The 20,616-nt window shown below is 36.1% G+C and overlaps 1 protein-coding gene across 1 annotated transcript in view; it reads left to right on the forward strand.

The window, feature by feature from the left end:
* The window catches only part of MOXD1 (monooxygenase DBH like 1), a 44,226-nt gene extending 38,193 nt beyond the window's left edge, over positions 1 to 6,033 (forward strand). The window contains exons 10-12 of the mRNA XM_026048212.1: positions 827 to 969; positions 2,976 to 3,144; positions 5,710 to 6,033. Of these exons, the coding sequence (XP_025903997.1) occupies positions 827 to 969; positions 2,976 to 3,144; positions 5,710 to 5,874 (477 nt within the window). The 3' untranslated portion in view covers positions 5,875 to 6,033. The remainder of the gene's footprint in view (positions 1 to 826; positions 970 to 2,975; positions 3,145 to 5,709) is intronic.
* Positions 6,034 to 20,616: the final 14,583 nt, after the last annotated feature.

A 20,616-nucleotide genomic window follows, 5' to 3' on the forward strand; every position in this document is an offset into this window, starting at 1 on the left:
TTTAGACTGTTTCAGTTTGCTATGTATTGTTAGTGTTCATTTCACAGATTCTTAGATTTTAAAGTCATAAGGATTATTATGATCGTTTTTAAAATACAGACTTTTGATATCCATGGCACTGTTCTCACACAGGATTTAGGAACATGCATATCACTATCTTGTCCATACTTCTCAAGATCAATTTTAAATTAGTAGTTTGCCCACAACTCTCAATGGAAAAATATTTCATGACTTTTTTTTTTGAGAGTTGAAAATTCTTATTTTTAGGTATTCATTTATAGTTAGTGCTTATTTGTTCTTAAGTCAACATTATCTGTTGATAACCACTCTTTTTCTTTTTCACTTATGTATTTATGATGAGATTACATGTAGAAATATATTCTGTCCCAACCTCCATTTTACTAAGCAAAATTCATTTAATCTCTTCTCATAAAAAAGCTCATTCTACTTTTTCTATATCTGTTCCAGTCTGAATCCATCCTTCTGAGGCATGGTGAATATAAGAACCTTAGAGACAGTCTGCAATAGATCTGTTCTTCTCAAATCATACTTTTCAACATAATATGAAGCTTACTGTTACTCTACTACCAATTAAGTTGGTGGACACTCTTTCTGATGTCTTTTAAGCTCAGGTGATACCATTTGAGCTTGAAAGATATTTTGTAACTAATTATGTAACTTTTTTTACTTAATAATCTAATGAGCAAAAGATACCTGTCAAATTGGACCTCTCATTACAYGTTTAATTATCATAAAAATGCTAATCAGTGCTTTTATCTGTGAAATTCCACAACTATCTTAAATAAAAGAAAAATTTCATTTTCAGGGTGGTCTGAGCACCAGGGATGAAATGTGCCTGTCGTATCTACTCTATTACCCAAGAATCAACCTCACCCGATGTGCAAGTATTCCAGACATAATGGAACAACTACAGTTTATTGGTGTAAAGGAAATATATCGACCAGTCAGGCAAGTGAAATATTTATTAATGTGTGTATATATTTTTGTCATTTGTTTTGGTCTGTGAGATTACAAATCTGATTTTTCAAATGACCCTTACTTCTTTGTCGTAGTACATTGTTAATGTTGAAGTGCAAATTACATTGATAAAGTTAGTTGCCATAAATGAAGGCACTAGTAGGATTTTAAAATACAATTGCTAGACTAATAGCCTATAATCATGTTTTAAAATTAGTTTTCCTTATGCAGTAACTCTTAACAAAACCTCTTAAATTTATTACTGCAAAATTGTTTGTTGTACAAGTTTACTGGTCTTAAGTCTGTATCTGCAACAGAAAAGTTTGAAGAAAGTCACAGTGCAGTGCCTGCTTCATTTTTCTTGTCATTTCTATTTACAACTTCTTTTAATACTAGAAGAACATAATTTCTAAACAGCTCCTACCAAAGAAAGTCTTTCTGAGCTTAGAAAGAAAATATTCTAACTCTCTTTAGTGTTCATTCATGATAACTGTATTTAAGGAAAAAAAAAGTACATTTGGCCTGAGGAAATGAAGATGTTTTGAGTAGAGTAAGTATGCAGACTGTCTGCTGTGTATGGAATAGTAATTAGAAGACGAGATTATTAATGCCTCTAGTATTTATGACCTAATCCACAATTCTTGTCTCATTAAGCTCTGTCAGCCTAAGGATATGTGACCTGATGCTCATCTCTCTTGTGTCAGTTTTGTACTAGAATTACTTCACTGACTTCTCTAAATTCACACTTGACTTACACATGAAAACAAACTGGAAGCAGAATCAAGTCATTATTGGTTCACCTTAAAACTCTTATTTTCCTTACTCTGATACAGACAGTGGCATAAGTCATGAGAAGCTGAGATGAAAAAGTAATAGGATACAATAATATAAAGTAAAGGTGGGATTAAAATTATATCCCACATACCTAAGTATGGAATGCATCTCAACTTCATCTGTCTAAATTATTTCAAAGAGTCACTCATACTTCCATCAGTTAAATAAAGTTTTAGTCAATAGCATTCATTTTTGCACTAGCAGCTTTTGACTTTCTGTTTTTAAAAGCCTGCCGTATTCACCATGCTGTTTTTTGTTAATTCTCTTGGAATCAAATAAGAAACAATCAAGAAAAGATTTCTTCATTTTTTTTTTCTATTCCCTCTTCTGGGACTGGCAGGAGAAATCATTCTTTTCCTCTCCACATCTCGGGAAGGGAACAGGATTGGACCTCACTCATTCCTGATGGGGATAAAAAATGGGAGAATTGTCACATCTCTAGAGACAGCATAACAGATTTCTTTCTCAAGCTTTACCAAAAGTTTCTTTGCAGACAGGGTGCCAGGACATGTCAACCAGCAATGTCCAGGACACTTTCCATTCCAGTTATTTTCACTTGGTCTTTTATGACAGTTGCCAAATGATACATGTTAGAGCAACCCAGGAGCTATGCTGAGTTTAGTCCTATTATCCAAGTTGTGACCACAGCTAGGCAGAGGGATCTGGAAGAAGCTTTCTAATGGCAAATATTTCTTTGCAGTGCTGCCTGCCAAGCCTAACAGGGAGGATGCCTTTTTGTTTTCTCTCTTTTTTTTTTTTTTTTTTAAAGTCACCAAAGAAGGTTTGTTTTGAATTTCCTGTGTATTCAGTTTGTAGATCAGAGAAAAGCAATGTAATTTGTTTCTTAAATGCCCTTCACTTTTAAAAGTATCTGGCAGCAGGTCTGACACTGAGACCAGACTTTCAAAGGTCTATTAAAGTCAGTGAAACTACATCAGTTCTTACCAGCTGAGAATGTGAGTTACATGTAATTATATAAGTTTAAAGTGTTTTGTTTTCTGAGTAGATTATCCAAAAGTCTTCCCTCATTTCTCTCAACTGAATAGCATTACACTTATCTGTTTGTTTGTTTGTTTTTTTATTTATTTATCTATTTATTTATTTATTTATTTATTTATTTATTTATTTATTTATTTATTTATTTATTTATTTATATTCTTTAGGACTTGGCCTTTTATTATCAAGAGTCCTAAGCAATACAAAAACCTGTCTTTTATGGATGCAATGAACAAGTTCAAATGGTCCAAATCAGAGGGTTTCTCCTATAATGAACTGGTTCTTAAACTACCGGTGAATGTGCGATGTTCAAAAACAGACAATGCGGAGTGGTCGGTAAGTCTGTTCCTGAGCTTTCAGAGTATTAATGACAATGACATGAAACTGCTTGATATGACATTTGCTGCTTGATCAGGTATGAATAAGTAGCTGATTGTGTGTGTTCACACAGCTTACATGGCCATTTCAGAAATGAAATACCTAATGATGAGAATGGTTTTATTGTTTCCACCTAACTCCAGTTCCAAGTATCTTAAAAAGAGTAGAAAAGCTAGAACTGCAAGTGGCATTTGAAGTCAGTAATGGAAGCATGGAGTCTTCCACTGCATCTGGAACATTGGTGAGAACATCCATGTGTATCCAGACAAGGTGTCCAACTTTGAAAACAAATCTCCGTTGACTCCCTCCATTGTCAGTTACGGTCTTTAAATGAATGAGTTAAATTTAAAGCAGGTTTGTTGTCTGAATCACTCTGCTGTATTAACTGCCAAAGGAGTATCTGGAAACAAACTTCTTCTTTAACACAGATCTCTAAGTGGTCTAAGATTATATAAATGCTCTCCCTACATCTCTTACCTCTTGTTAGGCTTATGTCTCAGAGATATCTTCAGTAGTGGATCAAAAAATACATTTACACTAATTATCTCCCATGTACCCTTTTGAAGATTTTATCTTCTGTGCTCKTCCTTTCTTCATTCCTCTTGATTAATAAATTGGAAGATAAAAATAATTGGCCAGTAAGTAGCTGTTTCTTCTAAATGTCTAATGGTATTTTAAGAGTACCCTCAGGGAGAAAATATTATCTTCAGTGTCAATATGTGTTGGTAAAGAATTACTAGATCATCAGAGTATGATCCATGAAAGAGACTCTGAAAACATATGTTGTGACTTAAAGTTCTCTGAACTCCTATACTGAGGCCAAATTCAAGATTGTTTCCTCAATATCCTAATACGATTTTTAGCCAGTCTAAAATCACAGAGTTGATACCAAACACTACTGGTGAAGTGCTTCTGAGAAGGGACCTTTTTTCCCCCTGAAAAAAGGACCTTTTTTCACCCCAAAAGAGGCCATTCTATCTCTTAGCTGAACACACACTGCTTTAAGGACAGTGGAGAAACGCCCTTTCCTGCAACAGTGTTCTCCAATATTTCCAGTATTGATCAGACTATTTTGCCTGCAGGATGTGCATGAAATACCACGAGCTATTATTAATCAAAGATGTTCTGATTTTTCTTTATATTACTGTACTTCGGTCCTTCTGTGAAAAGCAGTTATTGACAGTACCTATGACTAATCACTATTTTTTATGAAATTTCTTGACCTTTACCACTATTTGTCAGTAGCAACTACATAGCCACTCTTTCCCTGATTATTTACCAGAGGACAAGCTAAAAAGATGGAAAACACATGTAAATTTTATCAGGAGCGGATGGGCTTTACTTTTTAAATGATATGCTTTCTGGAAAATGCTGTTCCCTTTTATCTTACAGAATGAAAGAATAATGCTCACAATTTAGAGAACATAGTCAAAGAGTGATCTCACTGTAACTTAAGAGTGCTTAGTTCTTGCTTTTTATCATTAGTTTCTGATTTCAAATGACTAAAGGCATAGTCGTCAAAGCTAAGATCAGGACTCTTTCCTTTTCCTTCCCTCATGGACAATATTACATTTAATTTGCCATCCTCATCAAAATCAAGAACAGACTTAAACTGAATAGCCAAACAATCGGTGAGTTGTTAGAAGAAAGAAAAAGCTTGGAACAGAGGAAGTGACTTGAAAATACCTTCCTTCTTCTCTGGGGATGGTGTCAGTTTTAGGTTTGTATTACATCTGCTTAGATTGAGTCAATATTTGGAGGGTTTATTTTTTCAGCAGTGCAGGATAATTGCAACATGAAAAACCCTGAAGACAAGCTCATACTTTATAAGTAGACATTCAGACTTTCAGAAATGTTTGTGCTCAGTCGCTTGCTTTTCACAGAACTTCTGTCTTCAATATACTATACTTGGCAGTGTTACTTTAAGAATTAAACTATGCAAGTAAGGAGCACATTAAAACATAACCAAACAGTGTACTCACATTTTTCCCATTTCATATCAAAGCTGGGACAGGCAGGGGAATATCTCAAATTGCTTAAAAATTATACGAAGTTCTTAGGGAGGAGTAAGAAATAGAAAATATATAGAAATAGATGAGTGCCTGATTAATTGCATTGTACATACAAATATAAGCTTTGTATGTACAAAAGAATGGGTTCAAATATCATTCAATATGACTATTACACTCTAATAATGTATGCTTCTTTTCTTATCTCTTATAACTCTACAAAACAAAGAAAACGCATACAAATCAKGCAATGAAAGCCTAATCTTACTCTGCTGGTTTAGGATGCCAGGGCTAATCACAAATTAAAAGGAAYGGATGCCACTGATAACAGAGCATGAAATATATGAATATACGAATTTTTACTGAGCTTGAGGTTTCCACAGTAAGAATCACAACCGCAACACAGAGCAGAACATAGATTGTGATGCAAGAAGCTAAATATTTAGAGAGCAAAACAGAGACTCCTAGTCTTCTCTGGAGAAATTCTGACCCTTTTTGGTGATTTTAATTCCAGATCCAAGGCATGACAGCTTTACCTCCTGAAATAGAAAGACCATACAAGACAGAACCAGTAATATGCAGCTCATCTTCATGTTTATGTTGCAATATACTCCTCTCCCTGTTGTTTGTTGCACATGTCACGGCCAGGAACATAGGAAATATCGGACCCTGTGTATAATAATTTTTATTCATTTGTGTTCTGTATGCCATGCAAGTTCTGATGTGTTTGCACTGTTGCTATTGTAGATTTATTTTTTTACTTATTAATAAACTAAATTTGCTAGTTCAAAATAAAATGTGTACTTCCTCTGAAAAGCTCTGATTTGTTTGGTTTTCATTGTAAAGTATATATAAAGCACAGTTGGTACATTGGCACGTTACATATTGAATTTTTTATCCCTACCACTTTGTTACGTTTTATCCTGCCTCCTCACGTGGTGTTTATAAAACCAGCTATGTATATGGGTAAAATTAATAAACTAAACGCAACTTAGTTAACCTCATTCAACCTGGAGTGTGCTTATTATTTTATCTTGGTTCTTGACATCCACAGGTTATGAAATTATTGATGTATGGGCAGATCTCGCAGACAAATTTAGGCATGCTGTGCTGACACCTGCAGTAAAGCCACAGGAAGGATTTGTTTAGAGAGAACATTTCTGCAAGGAATGTATGGCAACCTTTCTCCTCCTCAGGGAAGCCAGTGCCAGAGATGTAAGATGGATGATAATGTGGCCAGAGCCCCAACTCACTACAGTCATTCATATAAAGGTCCTTTGTCACAGGACCCCCTTTCTGTTCCTTACCTTTTACCATATCCCTGGCAATTCAGTGTGTTTTACTTGTATTTCAGGTGTCTTAAGGTATTTGAATATTAAATAAAGCTTTGGAGCAGGTTTGGGCACACGTTTGCTAGATTTGATATGGATAACAGGAATAAAGATCTGTCTTGTAGCCAGTCTCTGGCATGCACAAGGATGCAGAGTATGAACCTACTGGGAGCTACTGTTAACACATCCTGAGCATCATGATATGCCGTGATATGCCAAACTGTTAAAAGTTTATTTTTGCACTCCATATGTATGATTTCCCCCCCGCCTTTTTTTTTTTTTTTTTTTTTTTTTTTTTTTTTTTTTTTTTTTTTTTTTTTTTTTTTTTTTACTCAGGTGGTGTTGAACAGGGAAGACTCCCAATTTGTTAACTAAGGACCTTTCAGCTCCCTAATGAAATTATGCAACATAGTGGAAAATTACTTTCAACATCAAAAAAATGTATTTTTAAACCAATACTTCTGCACAGTGAAATAAAAGTTGTCCATGGTGCTACATAAAATGTGTGATGCCGTGTTGGTACAGTAATAAGCTGGTTTGGATGTGTGAGTGCTTCTGTGGCCATGGTAGTGCATGCACTACAACTAACCACCATGGGTTTTGTTACACACATTATGTGTTGTTTAGCATTTTTGTACAGTGTCCAGAGAGGGTGAAGAACCTGATTTAGCTGAGCTGAACTAATTTTGCAGATATCTGTTCAGTGAATGTTGACAAATGGCATGATAAGGGCAGGATTGGGAAACTGTCTTCTCTGTAGTTGAGAAGTGAGAAGGGAAGTCTCCTGCATGGATAGGCAAAAAGGCAATTTATGTGATTATCTGCTTCACAGAAAGTGGTATTGAAGAAGCTGATGCCTCCAGTGGGGATGAGAAAATTAATCAAGGCTAGATTAAACGTCTGTGAGAGATAGCAATCTCATTAGGATGCTTATGTACAAAGGGAGCTTAGATTAGCCATGAAGATAAAGAATCACAGAGACTACTTACAGCTTCCTGATGCTGCAGTCTGCACTTGGAGTGAAAAAAAAAAAAAAAAAGGCAACTCAAAATCCTAAGTTTGAATAAACACATGCAACTACCGAAGAGTCTCCTTCTTGCAAGCAGTACGCTTTTCTGTTTCATATTCCTGGATAAAAATAGTTGAAAAATGGAAAAAAAATCCAGATATTGTAAATTATCTGAAAAAAAAAAAACTGAATGGTTATTTGTACATATTTATCTGAGACATGAAAAAAAAAATAGATTTCTCTCCACAGTTATCATTGGACTCCAGTGAATATCTTATTGCAAAAACACTCAATGGGAGCCTCCCCGTTTCTTACCATGAAACTGATCCTTAGAAATGGACAGGTTTGAACAACTTGCTGTCAGAGCATGGAGGGGAAGATTAAATAAGAAAAGAGGATAAATGTTGGACAGGGTGCTCTATCTAAACGAAGTGTGCTCTCTCAGATATTGCTAGCAGACGCGTGGGCTCCTGGCATCAGTCCTATGTTGACTTGGTTTGCTACTAAGATTAAGCAGAGACTTAGGGTTATTTTCCTTTCACTTGACTGTTTTTAGATTTGATGCATTTGCTTATCTAAGGGGATTTTCTTTCCATGGGCACCCGGCCTAGTAGTGTTTGATCAGAACAGAAGTGTGTTTGTTGTTGCCATCTAGTATGCCATAGGATGATGTAAAGCAAAGCAGGCTCAGAAAGAATATCTGTGAAAGATAATGGCCAGTGAAAGAGGAGGACTTGCTCTATACAGTAAAACTTTGCTTTATCTTAACCTGCAGCTATTTTACAATTTCTGTAGGAACAGAAGGCAAAAGATTGCTTTGTGGGTAAATAGAAAGGGAGATCAACAATACTGTTCTGGGGTACTAACTAAGAGAATTGAACAAGTGTAAGCACATTAACTTACGGCACTTGAAATAAGAAAATAAAAGCTGAAAGTCTGAAATGGTCAAAAAATTAAATGAACGTAAAAGTGAGAAATGACACAAGCTAACTGTTAAAATACAGGTAATACAAAAATACACATAGTCACACTACATATGAAAAAGCCCTCAGGTACAAATATCTGGTTTTCTTTTTCTGTACTGTACTATGCTAAATATACACTTAGGCATTGTAAGTTAGTTACCCATAGCATTTTTAATAGTTATAGTTAAAAGGAATTGACAGTAAATATTGTTTTCAAGCACACTATAGTAGAAGAGAAGATATTGAGTAAACACTAAAATGTCAACAAATAGATTAGAGAGAATAAGCAGAAAAATTCTTGAGCAAATGTGATTCTTCTTCTTAATAATTTTGCCATTCAAAAGTATTTTGTGTGAATAAATAAGTTAAGAGTTTCTAGTGAGAGCCTAAATATGTAAATAGTTCTGTATCTGATGTTTTAGCAGGGTAAGAAGGGGCTTTCTGGAATCACACGATGGATCAGCTGCCTGTATACTACTTTATACTATATACTGTGTATATATATATATATACACACACATATATATACACATATATATATACAGTATGAAGTGTATATATATAAATATATATACATATATATACACACCTGTATGCTACTTTAAAATGATGTCGGTTTTATTTTGCTATTTATTCAACATGAAGCTTCTATGTAATGAATACATGCCAAATATTCACATAACCCCAATCAATAACCATCTGGGATTTTTCTTTTTTTCTCTTTATTATAAATTTAGGATTCAAGAATACTGAGAAAAGAGCATTTGGGTTTTATGGAGTTGGCCCATACAKGGGCAAATGTTGATGTGTCTCTGACAAGATGTGTCTTGTGTTTCATAAGATCCTGTGTTAGTCCATCCATGACTGGATCATGGAGACAACTAAGCTGGCTGCAAGTGTTGTTCGGTGCAAGAGCAGCCAGCAGCTACAAATGGAACTGTGCTGCTCTAAAGCCTTTTCACTGGCAAGGTCTTCTTTTATAAACAGACTGGCTGGTTAAAAAGAGGGACTGTATGACCATATTATCCCAGATGCTGAAGAGGCACAAATTTAATAAATAACACCTTGTGAAAACACTAGTCTCATTCTCCACTCTCCCCCTTTCATGCATAATGTGATTGTTTTTAGATCAAATATATTACTTATGAAATGTTGAAGAATTTCTGGTCCTTGCTCTCTGATACTTCTGACTTGAACGAGATAGCAAACTTGCCATGAAATTTTTAGACATGATTGAGAGACTTCAGCCATGACATAAACCATCTTTTACTTATTTGTATTGTTAAGTATTATGAGACATTTTTATAATTAAAGTTTTTTTTTTTTTTTAACTTTCAGATTTGTCAAGGCTATAAGGGAGATATCAGGGAGATGCACTGACCATCAGGGTTTAACCTAGGGCTCACTGACTCACATGCATGCAAAAACTGTTGCACTTGGTGGTTTCATGCAAGTCTTCATAATTCAGAACATATCCAGCAATGAGTTCATTGTTTATGCACAAATATTGGGAGAAATTCCTGCTTTGGGGAGCTCTTACGAACTGTGCCACAGCAGGGCCCCAAATGGAGCTATTGCAAGGCTAGAAATCATGAAATGGATCCCAGGAACAAATAAATATCACAGTCTACTGGAACAACCAACAAAAGCTGTCTCTAAAGGCAATCTTAAACACTCCTTTCTGAGCTGCATTCTTATTTTTGAGCCTTCAGGGCTAAAGGGATGAACTTCAGGGCCCTGCAGCCTGCTGCTGCTCTGATCTCTGTGTGACTCCAAGCATAAATCACTTGTGGTCAGTTTTCTAAAGCATTTCAACTGCTGTGTCTTTGGTGGGCTGTAACAGATGTTAAATATTCATTTTTATTTTTTTARAAAGAAAAATATGTGACAACTACCAAATTGTGTCTTAGGCAGGTAAGCATATTCCAGAGTCACAACCTTGGTCCTTCTGTGCTGTGGAGAAAATCAGAAAAAGACAGTATSTGTTGGAATAATATGGTGTGAAACCTGCCAAGACAATGAGCACTTGTAGTGTTACTGTAAATCACATATTTTTTTATTAAGAAAGAGATTCTGGCAAACAGAAGTCAATTAGTACCAACAAAATAAAGTTCCTAACCTTGTGCTCAAGAAATATTCAAAAAAGGGACTGGAAAATGCTTATTAATACTTATCTTTTAGAACATCAAAGTAAAACACAAGTCTCTGATAATTTCTGATGGCATWTATTAATGCTACTTCACCCCTTTGCCTTCCTGTTGCAGCTTCCTGTCATCTGTTTTCTTCTCTTTACTCTCAAAGTGTCTCTCTTATTCTAACACTTTGCCCCGGTTTCTGTTTGTTCCATCATCTCTTTTGATCTTCTCATGCTTCATTCAAAACCAGAGAATTCTACTAAGAAGTCAACTATTTTGTTAACAAAAATTAAAGATTTTGCTCTTCTGAGAATGGAAAAGAATTACTTCTGTAGGTCTGCTCTTTCCCTTTCCTCCCTCCCTGCCAAACTAAGCTACCCTGTACAAAGTAATAGCTACTCACTGGACAAGAGAAACAGAATCTGTGTCCTAGGGCCCTGAGCACTCACCTGCAATACAGCTATGAGCACTGTTCGTGTACATACACAAACTAGCAAAAGTAGTGAGTTTATCTTCTGTCTCTCATTCACTACAGACTTGTTTAATGAGCTTTTCTTGTTCTATGAAGAAACAAAAAGCTCTGTTGATTCTGTTCTCTATTGTGACAAAAAAAAAAAGTTTTGAAACTTGCAATATTTATGCATTATTATTTGCAATATTAGTGTAAAAGTGAATTACTATTTTTCCAGTATCACTAGTTTGAAAGACAACTGTAAGATTTCAGGAGAATATTAAATAAAGTGTCTAAAATGTGATTTATAGTCTCGTTCTGAGATTATCACATTCTACTCAGAAGATTAATCAGAAATGCTAAATTTCAGTACAAATTTTTTCCAAACCAATGAGCAAAAATTGCTCCTATCACTATTAGACGGGAGCGCACTGTTCCACTTAACCAGATGTAGTTCTTTCCATTACCCACACTATATGTACAGACTTCACTATTGTGAAGTTTGTAGTTCCACTGTGATTTTTCACATGTACCAAGGTTTATTGATAAATTTGTAGTTGCTTCTCCTACTCATCCCGCTCTCTTTCAGTATAAATTAAATTCATATGAAATAATACTGACCGAGGGGCATTGTCTCCTATACTGTATAACAGTGCCAACATTAAGCAGTGCAAAGTGATTTTTAAATGCCATCATTAACATAATTGTTTTTATATCTACTTTGTCCCAGTTCATGTAACTGCAGAAGGTAAGGAAGAATGGTAACTCACTTCAGTACCAAACCTACATCTGTCAGCTTTCAGGACTACTTAGGACAAGTAATAAAATATAAAGAGAGCTTGAGGCTTTTTCAAGGCAACTGAGTTAAATATTCAGTCCTGCAAAATCTGTACATTCCAGGGTCCTGCCTTTTCAGTATTTGCAGCATTAAAGGCTCCCTGTTGATCACTCAGTCTTCTGCATCTACATAAAGGGTCTTCCARTTCTCTGCTGCTCTTGGCCATGTTGCCATGGGGCGAAAGGGTAGGACTGACTGTGCTCCTTGRGTTTTTCCCATCTGCTCTGCAAATTTCCTTGAATGTCAAAGAAACTGAAAAGGATTAGATGAAATATGTTTCCTTGTTTTTAAAATACAAGCACTGAGTTCCCCAAAATGATGAATGTTAGATGAATGCTCCAAAAAATGCTAGGAACTCTGAATGGAAGCATTTGTATTGCTGCAATATCAATATATCAAAAAGATTTTAAATAGCAGAATTCTGATGAACTTAAGAGGAAAATGAAAGCATTATTTTTTAACAATATAAAGGAGGTTATTTACACTTATATATAGCAAAAAATGTTCACTGAAAATCTTCCTGAGACACAAAATCTTTTTTGCAACCTACTTTAGATGGTGCATGATTAGCAAGGCTGATGAGCAGTGCAATTGTGGCTGATTATTTGCCTTTTCAAGGGTCCTTTCAAAATGAGAAGTGTTTGAACTGTGTTGATAACATTTTTGAGGAGACATTTGAATTAAATGGGCATCTCTTTAGTCAAAACAGAAGCAACCCTAATTCTGTAAATAAATGACTTCAGAAAAAGGAAGGCTGGTCTGCTGGGACTTTGTAAGAGATAGTGTTACAGACTCTGCTGGTAGCAACTTCTTTATCACCACTCTCTCAGAATAAAATCATTGTTCAGTTTTCTGCTTGTTCCCTTGATTGAAAGATTCCAGGACAGACACAGAAGGGATTTGRTAACTACGACGGACAACAGCTTTCATCTCTCCACTTACTAGAATTAAATTATTTTATTTCATTTTATTTTAGTCAAATTATTTTATTTACATTTTTAATTATTAATTTCTTATTCAAACTATACTAGAGGAATCAAGTTTCATTATGTTATGCAGATAATAACCAATYTGATAAATATTGTAAATGTTTTATCTTGCAAAGCATATTTTTTGAGAGAGGGCTTTTCCAGTCTTGCCCATCTTAGGACTGCCTACCAGAAATACATCAATCTTTTAGTCATTGGAAAGATATGGAATATACAGTGGGACATATTCTTCATTCAATTTATGCTTTATATCTTGCATTTAAACTTCTTTTTTTTTTTCTTTTTTTTTTTTTCCTTTGGTACCCACTGCAATATTTTTTTCCTAGCTCATTTCTTAGTCGTTCATGCTCAAATACTATTAATTTTACCTCGGAGATCCTGAGAGCTCCTTAAATGAAGTCAAGTGCTATTCTTTCTTTCTATCTACAAATCACCTGAGATCTTTAGTTGCTCTTTATACCAGAGGACAGTGCAGAGCATGAGTCCTCCCAGAGAGTCAACTCTACCTGCCAGTATTTCCCAAGAATAAAAATTATCTACAAGATCACACTAACAAAATATTTATTTTAAGCAAATATCTCTTTATACATTTTCCAAATACKCTGCATGTAATACTGAATGTGAGAAGTCACATCTAACCCAGGACAGCAGATTGCATTTTCACTAACAAAGGGCTTCACTGTAGGGTTGAGGTGAGCCCAGAGAGACAGAAAATTCTTATTATAAAGCACAAATAGACTTTATTAATTCTCCTGGAGATCAGAGAGTGACTGAAAAAAATAAATTGCCTTTTGTTCTCTTCCCTCTTCCCTTCTGTTTATGTCTCCCATAAGTTACATATATCACCTTGTAAATTCTCCTAGCTTTTTCCACCCTAGAAAGCAAGAATCTAGCTAGGAGCTGAACCTGGCTCTCATTAATTAACTAYGAGGCAGCCTCATTACAGGTAAATTACAATTCCCTTATAGACCAGTGGCCCTCCAAAAAAACTTTGTCCTTTAATTTTATAGACCTGAGCAATCATTTCCTCAACACATCATTATTTAACTATTCATGGACTTTCCTGTTTGCAGTGATTTTTAGGAAAAATATAGTAGTTTTTCATTGCTAATTTCTAATCTCTTGGAAGGAAACCTGTCTAACCTAAAAATGGTGCTTCTTTGCCCAGCTCTATCCAAGGAATCTGACAATAAAAAGTTCTTACAGCTTAACACAATTCTGGAAAAAGTCGCACTTTAAGAAGATAATGTAACAATATCAAATACTTCTGGGTTTATTTTGTTTAACCATAGATTATCAATACAAGAGAAAACATTAAAAAAAAAAAAAAAAAGAAAAGATTTGAGAGATTCCATCAACTGGAATAGCATTTCTGCAAGTCTCCTTGACTTTTGCTGATTTTGCTGTTGATTTTGCTGGAAAATTCTGCTCTCTGGTCTAAAAGGCCATGTGCATGCTGTATGTTTTACTTTTGCTTGGTTGCTTTCAGATTGGAAACCTGGCTTGTTGTCAGAGGAAATATTAAGATATTTAAAGGGATAGGATTTAAAAACTTCTTCATAATCTATGTTAATTGCAATCTGGTGTACTTGAAAGCATTTCTGAGGAATGCAGCAAATCCTATAAATATGGTCCATTAAGCAGTATTGATGTCTATTAGACATCAAGCTATGAGTTTGCAATATGCTGTGAGAGGCCTAAAAGCTGCTCGAGTGTTGGCCATTATTGCGCCATCGAGTAATAGATCTGGGAGAAGTTACTTCCAGGCTCACGTCTCTGGAGAGATTAAAGTCCAAGTGTCTACGTCTGGAGACATTTTTAGTCTTGACAGATTGGATTCACTTACTGGCATAAAATGACCCAAATACACTACAGGGCTGCATAAGGCGCTCTTGTCCTTCAACACCAGAAGATTTGGCCCTTCAAGGCTGGAAAAGTATGGAAAAGCAGGTCTGAACACAAGGAACAGTGCTAGAGGAGGAATTCTAAATTGCTAAATTCTTCTCTTTGTAGCAGGCAATTGCCACCTTTACCATGTCTGGCTTTGGATCTGTTCCTGTATTCCCATTGCTAGGCTTTAAGAAATGTGAGATGCCCAGGTAGGAGGAATGGACCTGCAAAGCACACAGTGAAGTGCAAGGCTTGTACAGTACAGGATGCTCTTGTCTTTACTTTGTTTCATATGCAATATGCCACCTATCTGGCAGAGGTCACAGGGCTCTTTCTTATGARCAAAAAGAGTTAATGATATTTTTCTTTCCTTTTATATCTTCCTCTGCAGTTTTGCACTGAAATAAAATAAATAAGAAAGAAACAGGCATAAGAAAATAACTGCTTATTGAACAGCACTCTCTGCTGCCTCCTGAGATATTTGCATGTGATATCAGTACAAAATTTTTAATGTTAAAATGCACACTTTGTGGGATGGGGAGAAAATACTCTTTTCTGACAGGGAACTAGAGAGGACGGTGGAAAATATATTTTGTTACATATATTTTATATGTATATATACATTTGTATATATATTTTTATATATTATATACAAAACATATTTTGTAACAACAATATATTTTTGTTTTGGGTGAAACCCTACTACTTGCCCTCCAAGCCAAGGTGCAGAACTCAGTAGTGATGAAAGCACTGAGCAGGGGAGCACACATCTAATTTGTCCCCAGTCCCAGCCTGGTTAAATCTCCTACTGCTTTAGCATGTTGTGCAGGTGCAGAGGACAGGACGGAGAAGAGACTGACATCGGGCAAGGCCAGTGGCGGGAGCTGTCATTTTATTTCAGAAATTATCCTTATGACAGCAAAGAACATCCGCCTTCTCCAAATAAAAGTCGTTTTCCTAAGGATTTGTCTGGCAGTAAAGCTAAGGTATTGTATAGGTAAACTATGATGCTGTCTGTAATGTATGTTGGTGAAAAAAACACCTGCAGTGGCTGGTCTGCTCCCAACAGAGCAAGGAAATAAATGGTTCTAAAAAAAGAGCCTTTGTCCTGGGTTAGCAGTGCTCACAGTAAAGATTATCCTCATAAAACTCTGTTATTTTAGAAAGTAATTAACCTACCTTAGAGATGGAGTAGAAACACCTTGCAAACCAACCCTCATCACTCTGAGCCAAGTTTAAACTCCTTGTTTAAGCTTGTCGAGGACAAATCATGCAAGCAAGAGTAACTAACTGTTCATGTAACATCATGTAAGCATGATACAGAACTAAAGCGAAATGAGAGAAACAGGTAAAATAGAAGTACAGAACAGAAGTTGAAAATGAAGGCCCTGCCACCCTGTGGCACAAGGGTAAAATGACTCCCACATCGTTGCAGATCCCTGGCTCCTACCAGCAACTGTGAATGAGATTTTGGTCAGTTCTGGTGGATCTGCACAGGGCAGTGGATAGGGAATAGTAGAAAAAGATGCATGACCCCACCACAGGTTTCTACTGGCAGGAGTCCTGTAAGGAGTCCCTGAGAATTGCTGGTATTGTTGGTATTAATGGCAAATATAAAAAGGGAGTGGCTCTAAGCCCACAACTGCCTGTGCACCCCTTTCTCTCCATCCTTTGTGCCATGCCAAATTTCTAGACCAGGTTTTTCTCCAGAGGGGTGCTTGAATCTGTGCAGGAAAAARGGACCAAAGTGTTTTTAGTGTGTGAAAGACATGTATTTTTAACTTTTTTAAAACTTTTTTTAACTTCAACTTTTACTTGGAAGTGAAACAATTTGGCTGAAGTTTTCCATAAATAATGCAGCCTAAAACAGGCACTAGACATGGAAAATTTTGTCCAAATGTTCAGAAAACTATACACGACACAACTGAGAATAGAATTTATAAATGGGAACAGACAGGAAAGCTTTAGTAGCAACTTTCACTGCTAAGCTATCTTACAATAGTCCTTGTACTGGAAAGKTGAATAATTCAGTAAAAACTGTTGCTATTCTTTTTCAGCTTTTTTTCTGCATTAATAACTTTTGCCTTATGCAGCAAGTGCAGTTGTATACACCAATACAAAATACCATCTCTAACTATGATTTTCTTTTTCCTTGACATTTTGACCACGCATGGGAAGATTAACAGCATTTTCCTGAATTGAGATTACTAAAAATCAGAGCTATGAGTAATTCTAAACTCAATATTTTTCTCAGGTTTCTTACAGACCTGGCCAGACCTTACTGCACATATTTATTCTTAATTCATTTGTAAGTTTTAAAAACAAGTCAGTTATTTTTATGATATTAAAAAAAAACTTTGAAACACAAAACACCTGGGAAAATGGCATATCGCTAGCAGTTACAGTGTACCTCCTTCTTTTTTTGTGCTGTATACTTCAATAGCTTTATTATAGAACAGAATAAATGTTAAAATATATTATGAACTTCTTTTCTAAGATAGTAAGAGAGGGCAATCTTACTTGGAAACTATTGCATATTGTTTCTATTATATCATTCTTTCCATGGAAAAGGTTTGTGCTTGCTCAAATAACTTCAAAATAGTGGAAAATGAGGGTTTTTTGAGGTGTGCACAGTACACATAAATCCACTTGACCTACCCATTACTACCCTGGAAAGAGCATTCCCTTAGCTCTTCCCTTACCTGCCAATAAAAGGCAAGGGCAACTGGCGCCATTCCCTGTTCCACAACCCAAGGGCTTGATCACAAAAACAAAGCCAGCTTGCAGTTGACTCCAAAGCCAAGGCAGATGGTATCATGATAAAAGGGAATATTTTACCCAGTTCTGTAATTTTATTCAGTTAATAAGACTGGAATATGGCCTGCTTTCTATTCATCTTCTTTTTTTGTTCTCCATTCCATGTCCTGTTGGGGTGAACAATGGTACACACAGGCTCCCTCAGCGCTATACCTTATCCATGCTGTAGACAGTCGTGGAAGAAGCAAGAGTAGACATTACATCTAGAGTAAAATGTAGCTCAAGACATCAGAAGTACGATTATTGGATAAAGAGGTGAAAATTCAGGGTGAAGAGCTGGGTCAAATGGCAGCCTAGACTTATAGAGCCCAGCTCAGAACTATTTTAATCAAGCACAATAAAACTAATAAAGTTTTGTTACAGCTGTCACTAGTGGAAAGACTACATTCTCCTTCCTCATACAATGGATCCATGGTAGTAACAAGAGTTTTCCTAGTCTTGCCCATCAAAAAAATTCTCCTCTTTTGAGCACTTCTTAACAGAGGCATTTAACACAGAATTTCAGCACTCAATGAGACAAAAACTTAAACTGGGAAATGAAAAAAAATCAATGCACAGAAAGAAAACTAAGCAGCAGAAAGATTGGATATTTATATGTAATCATTGTGCTCACTGTTTGGATATCATGATACTCAAGAATTGTCTTTTGGAAACTTCAGCTTCATATATCTTTGCCTTTTCCTCCCAAGAAATATTGAATATGAGAAGTAGGATGCTAGTGGCAACTGGCTGCCAGAATGTCCTCTTGCAAGCAGCAGCCACTCTAGTTTTGTAAGCTCTATACCCATTCTTAGCATTCATCTTTTGTATAGCTGCAGTCTTGATGCCAGACATTCTTGCATCTTTAAGATGAAAGCAGAAGTGTGAAGCATGGCAGAAGTTAAATTCAAGGAAATTTGTTATGAACTGGTCTTCCATGCTTACTGAAGGTTCATACGCCAGCCTTCAGATCCCATAATTCTCAGGCAATTAATCAACCTCCCTGAAGATAGTTATGGCCTTTTGGCTGTAATATTTTCCCATCTTTAAATGCACATACTTTCCTCTCCTTGGGCAGGTCAAGAAATGTCACTTTCCATTGGAACCTGCAGATTAGTTGAGCCCATATCTTTTAATTTATGCTTGCTTCAACTGAACTGCAAAAGGTTATTTCCTAGGAGTTTTAAAAGTTTAGAGGGCTTGTTTTGGAATTGTGTGTTTGCGCACTTCTCAATGCTACTCGTTCTTCCTCCAGAGCTTTATTGGAATAGTAAGCCAGCATAATAATAATGTCAGCAAGCGAGTTGGGCCCTATGACTAGAGCATGTCAGGAAAAATAGCTGAGTAAGGTACACTGGCTGCTACTGATCAGCTGTGTTTATCTAGACTGAGTTAATAAATATGACCGAGTCAAGATGGTGAGTTTACTGTCTGTGGCAGCTGGCCAGGAGCTCCTGGGTAAAGAGAGGAGCTCAGTGACACAGGAAGGCAAAGGGCGAATGTTTGCTGTTGGTACACAACTGCTGAAACAGCTTGCGCAGATCACAGTGGGCTGAACAATCAGCAAGATTGATAGAATGACCTAGGAAAAGGCTGACATGCTGGTATAACATGAGAGAGGAAAAAAAGAAATATTCCTGTTTTCTTTAAGATGTGGTTTGGCGAAAAAAAAAAAATGTCATGTGGTGATGAAAATGTTTGCTTTGTACAGTAGCTAGTCTGATAGGGAATAATACAAAATGATCTTGATCTCTCTCCATACATACCTACACTTGCACTCTCCTTTTCTCTATGAAGACATATGCGCACACGCAGTTAAGGAATCTATAATTTTTTGCTATCTGAAGAAGTCATTTTCTCTTACCGTATATCGCAATGTGATCCAAAACACCTAGGTTTGCTGTGCGAATAATAATGCACAAGTAATTTTGAACTGTTAAGCCCCTGAGCTGAGGGCTTGAGTTTTACTGAAACACAAAGAGAGCACTGAGATATCTGATGTGATCTGAGTAGTAGACAGTCTGAATTGCTTCTTTCTTCCTGAAGTTTCATGAACTCTTCCCGTGCAGCTAGAGGTAGACCAAGTCAAGATGTTCAATCTATGTCTGAGTCTACTCAGAAAGTCTGTGACATTTAGATTGGTTTAGCCCAGTTTTAAATTAGAGTTTTAGCTCCTGTTGTCTCTGCTGCTAATCACGATTCTGCTGTAGAACAATATATTTTAATGCATATCAAAATGCATACCAACTGTGATCACTAAAATGAATGTACGTTCACATCTGTGATAAGGCATACAACTTTTGCAAAGAGTTTTATAACAATACTTACATCATCTGTACTATTCTATATCTATGTCTCAAGGGTGTATTTAAAAAGTGAATTATGATTCTTTGTCAGAGGGATAATCTGAGACACCAACATTTAAAACCATCAACAATAAGAAAATCACAAAAAAATAGTCTCAAGGTTTTGTCTTCATGAATTTTGACATGACAGTTTCAGATGATCTTCCTACACATTGCCCAGGGAGCTGAGAAACTGGGCATTATTTATCCTACAATAAAAGCATCAGTAATTTTTGACAAATTTTCTCCTGAAGTCAGATATTTTGAGAAGCCACAGTTCTGTCTCTGTCTCATGAGGACTACTCATACTTACAGTCATAAAAACAGCCTATGGACTCTAAATATAATTCCTTATGCACATTTAATGCCCTGTTCATGACTCCGTACATCTCTCACATTCTTACTCCACTTAGACTGCCTATTCATTCACTCAGCATCTAGAAGCTCTTGCTTATCTTTGGTCACCTATAAAATCTTAATCTTGCTTCACAGGACTGTAACATATCTGTGAAACTTTTGGAAAAGTCATGTCTACTCCATCCACACTATTATTCATACTTAAGTCATTAAATGCGTTCTCTCTTCCTTCCTTCCTTCCTTCCTTCCTTCCTTCCTTCCTTCCTTCCTTCCTTCCTTCCTTCCTTCCTTCCTTCCTTCCTTCCTTCCTTCCTT

This window comes from Nothoprocta perdicaria, unplaced genomic scaffold (genome assembly GCF_003342845.1).
Source record: "Nothoprocta perdicaria isolate Ctin4 unplaced genomic scaffold, notPer1 scaffold_52, whole genome shotgun sequence".
Taxonomy (NCBI): domain Eukaryota; kingdom Metazoa; phylum Chordata; class Aves; order Tinamiformes; family Tinamidae; genus Nothoprocta; species Nothoprocta perdicaria.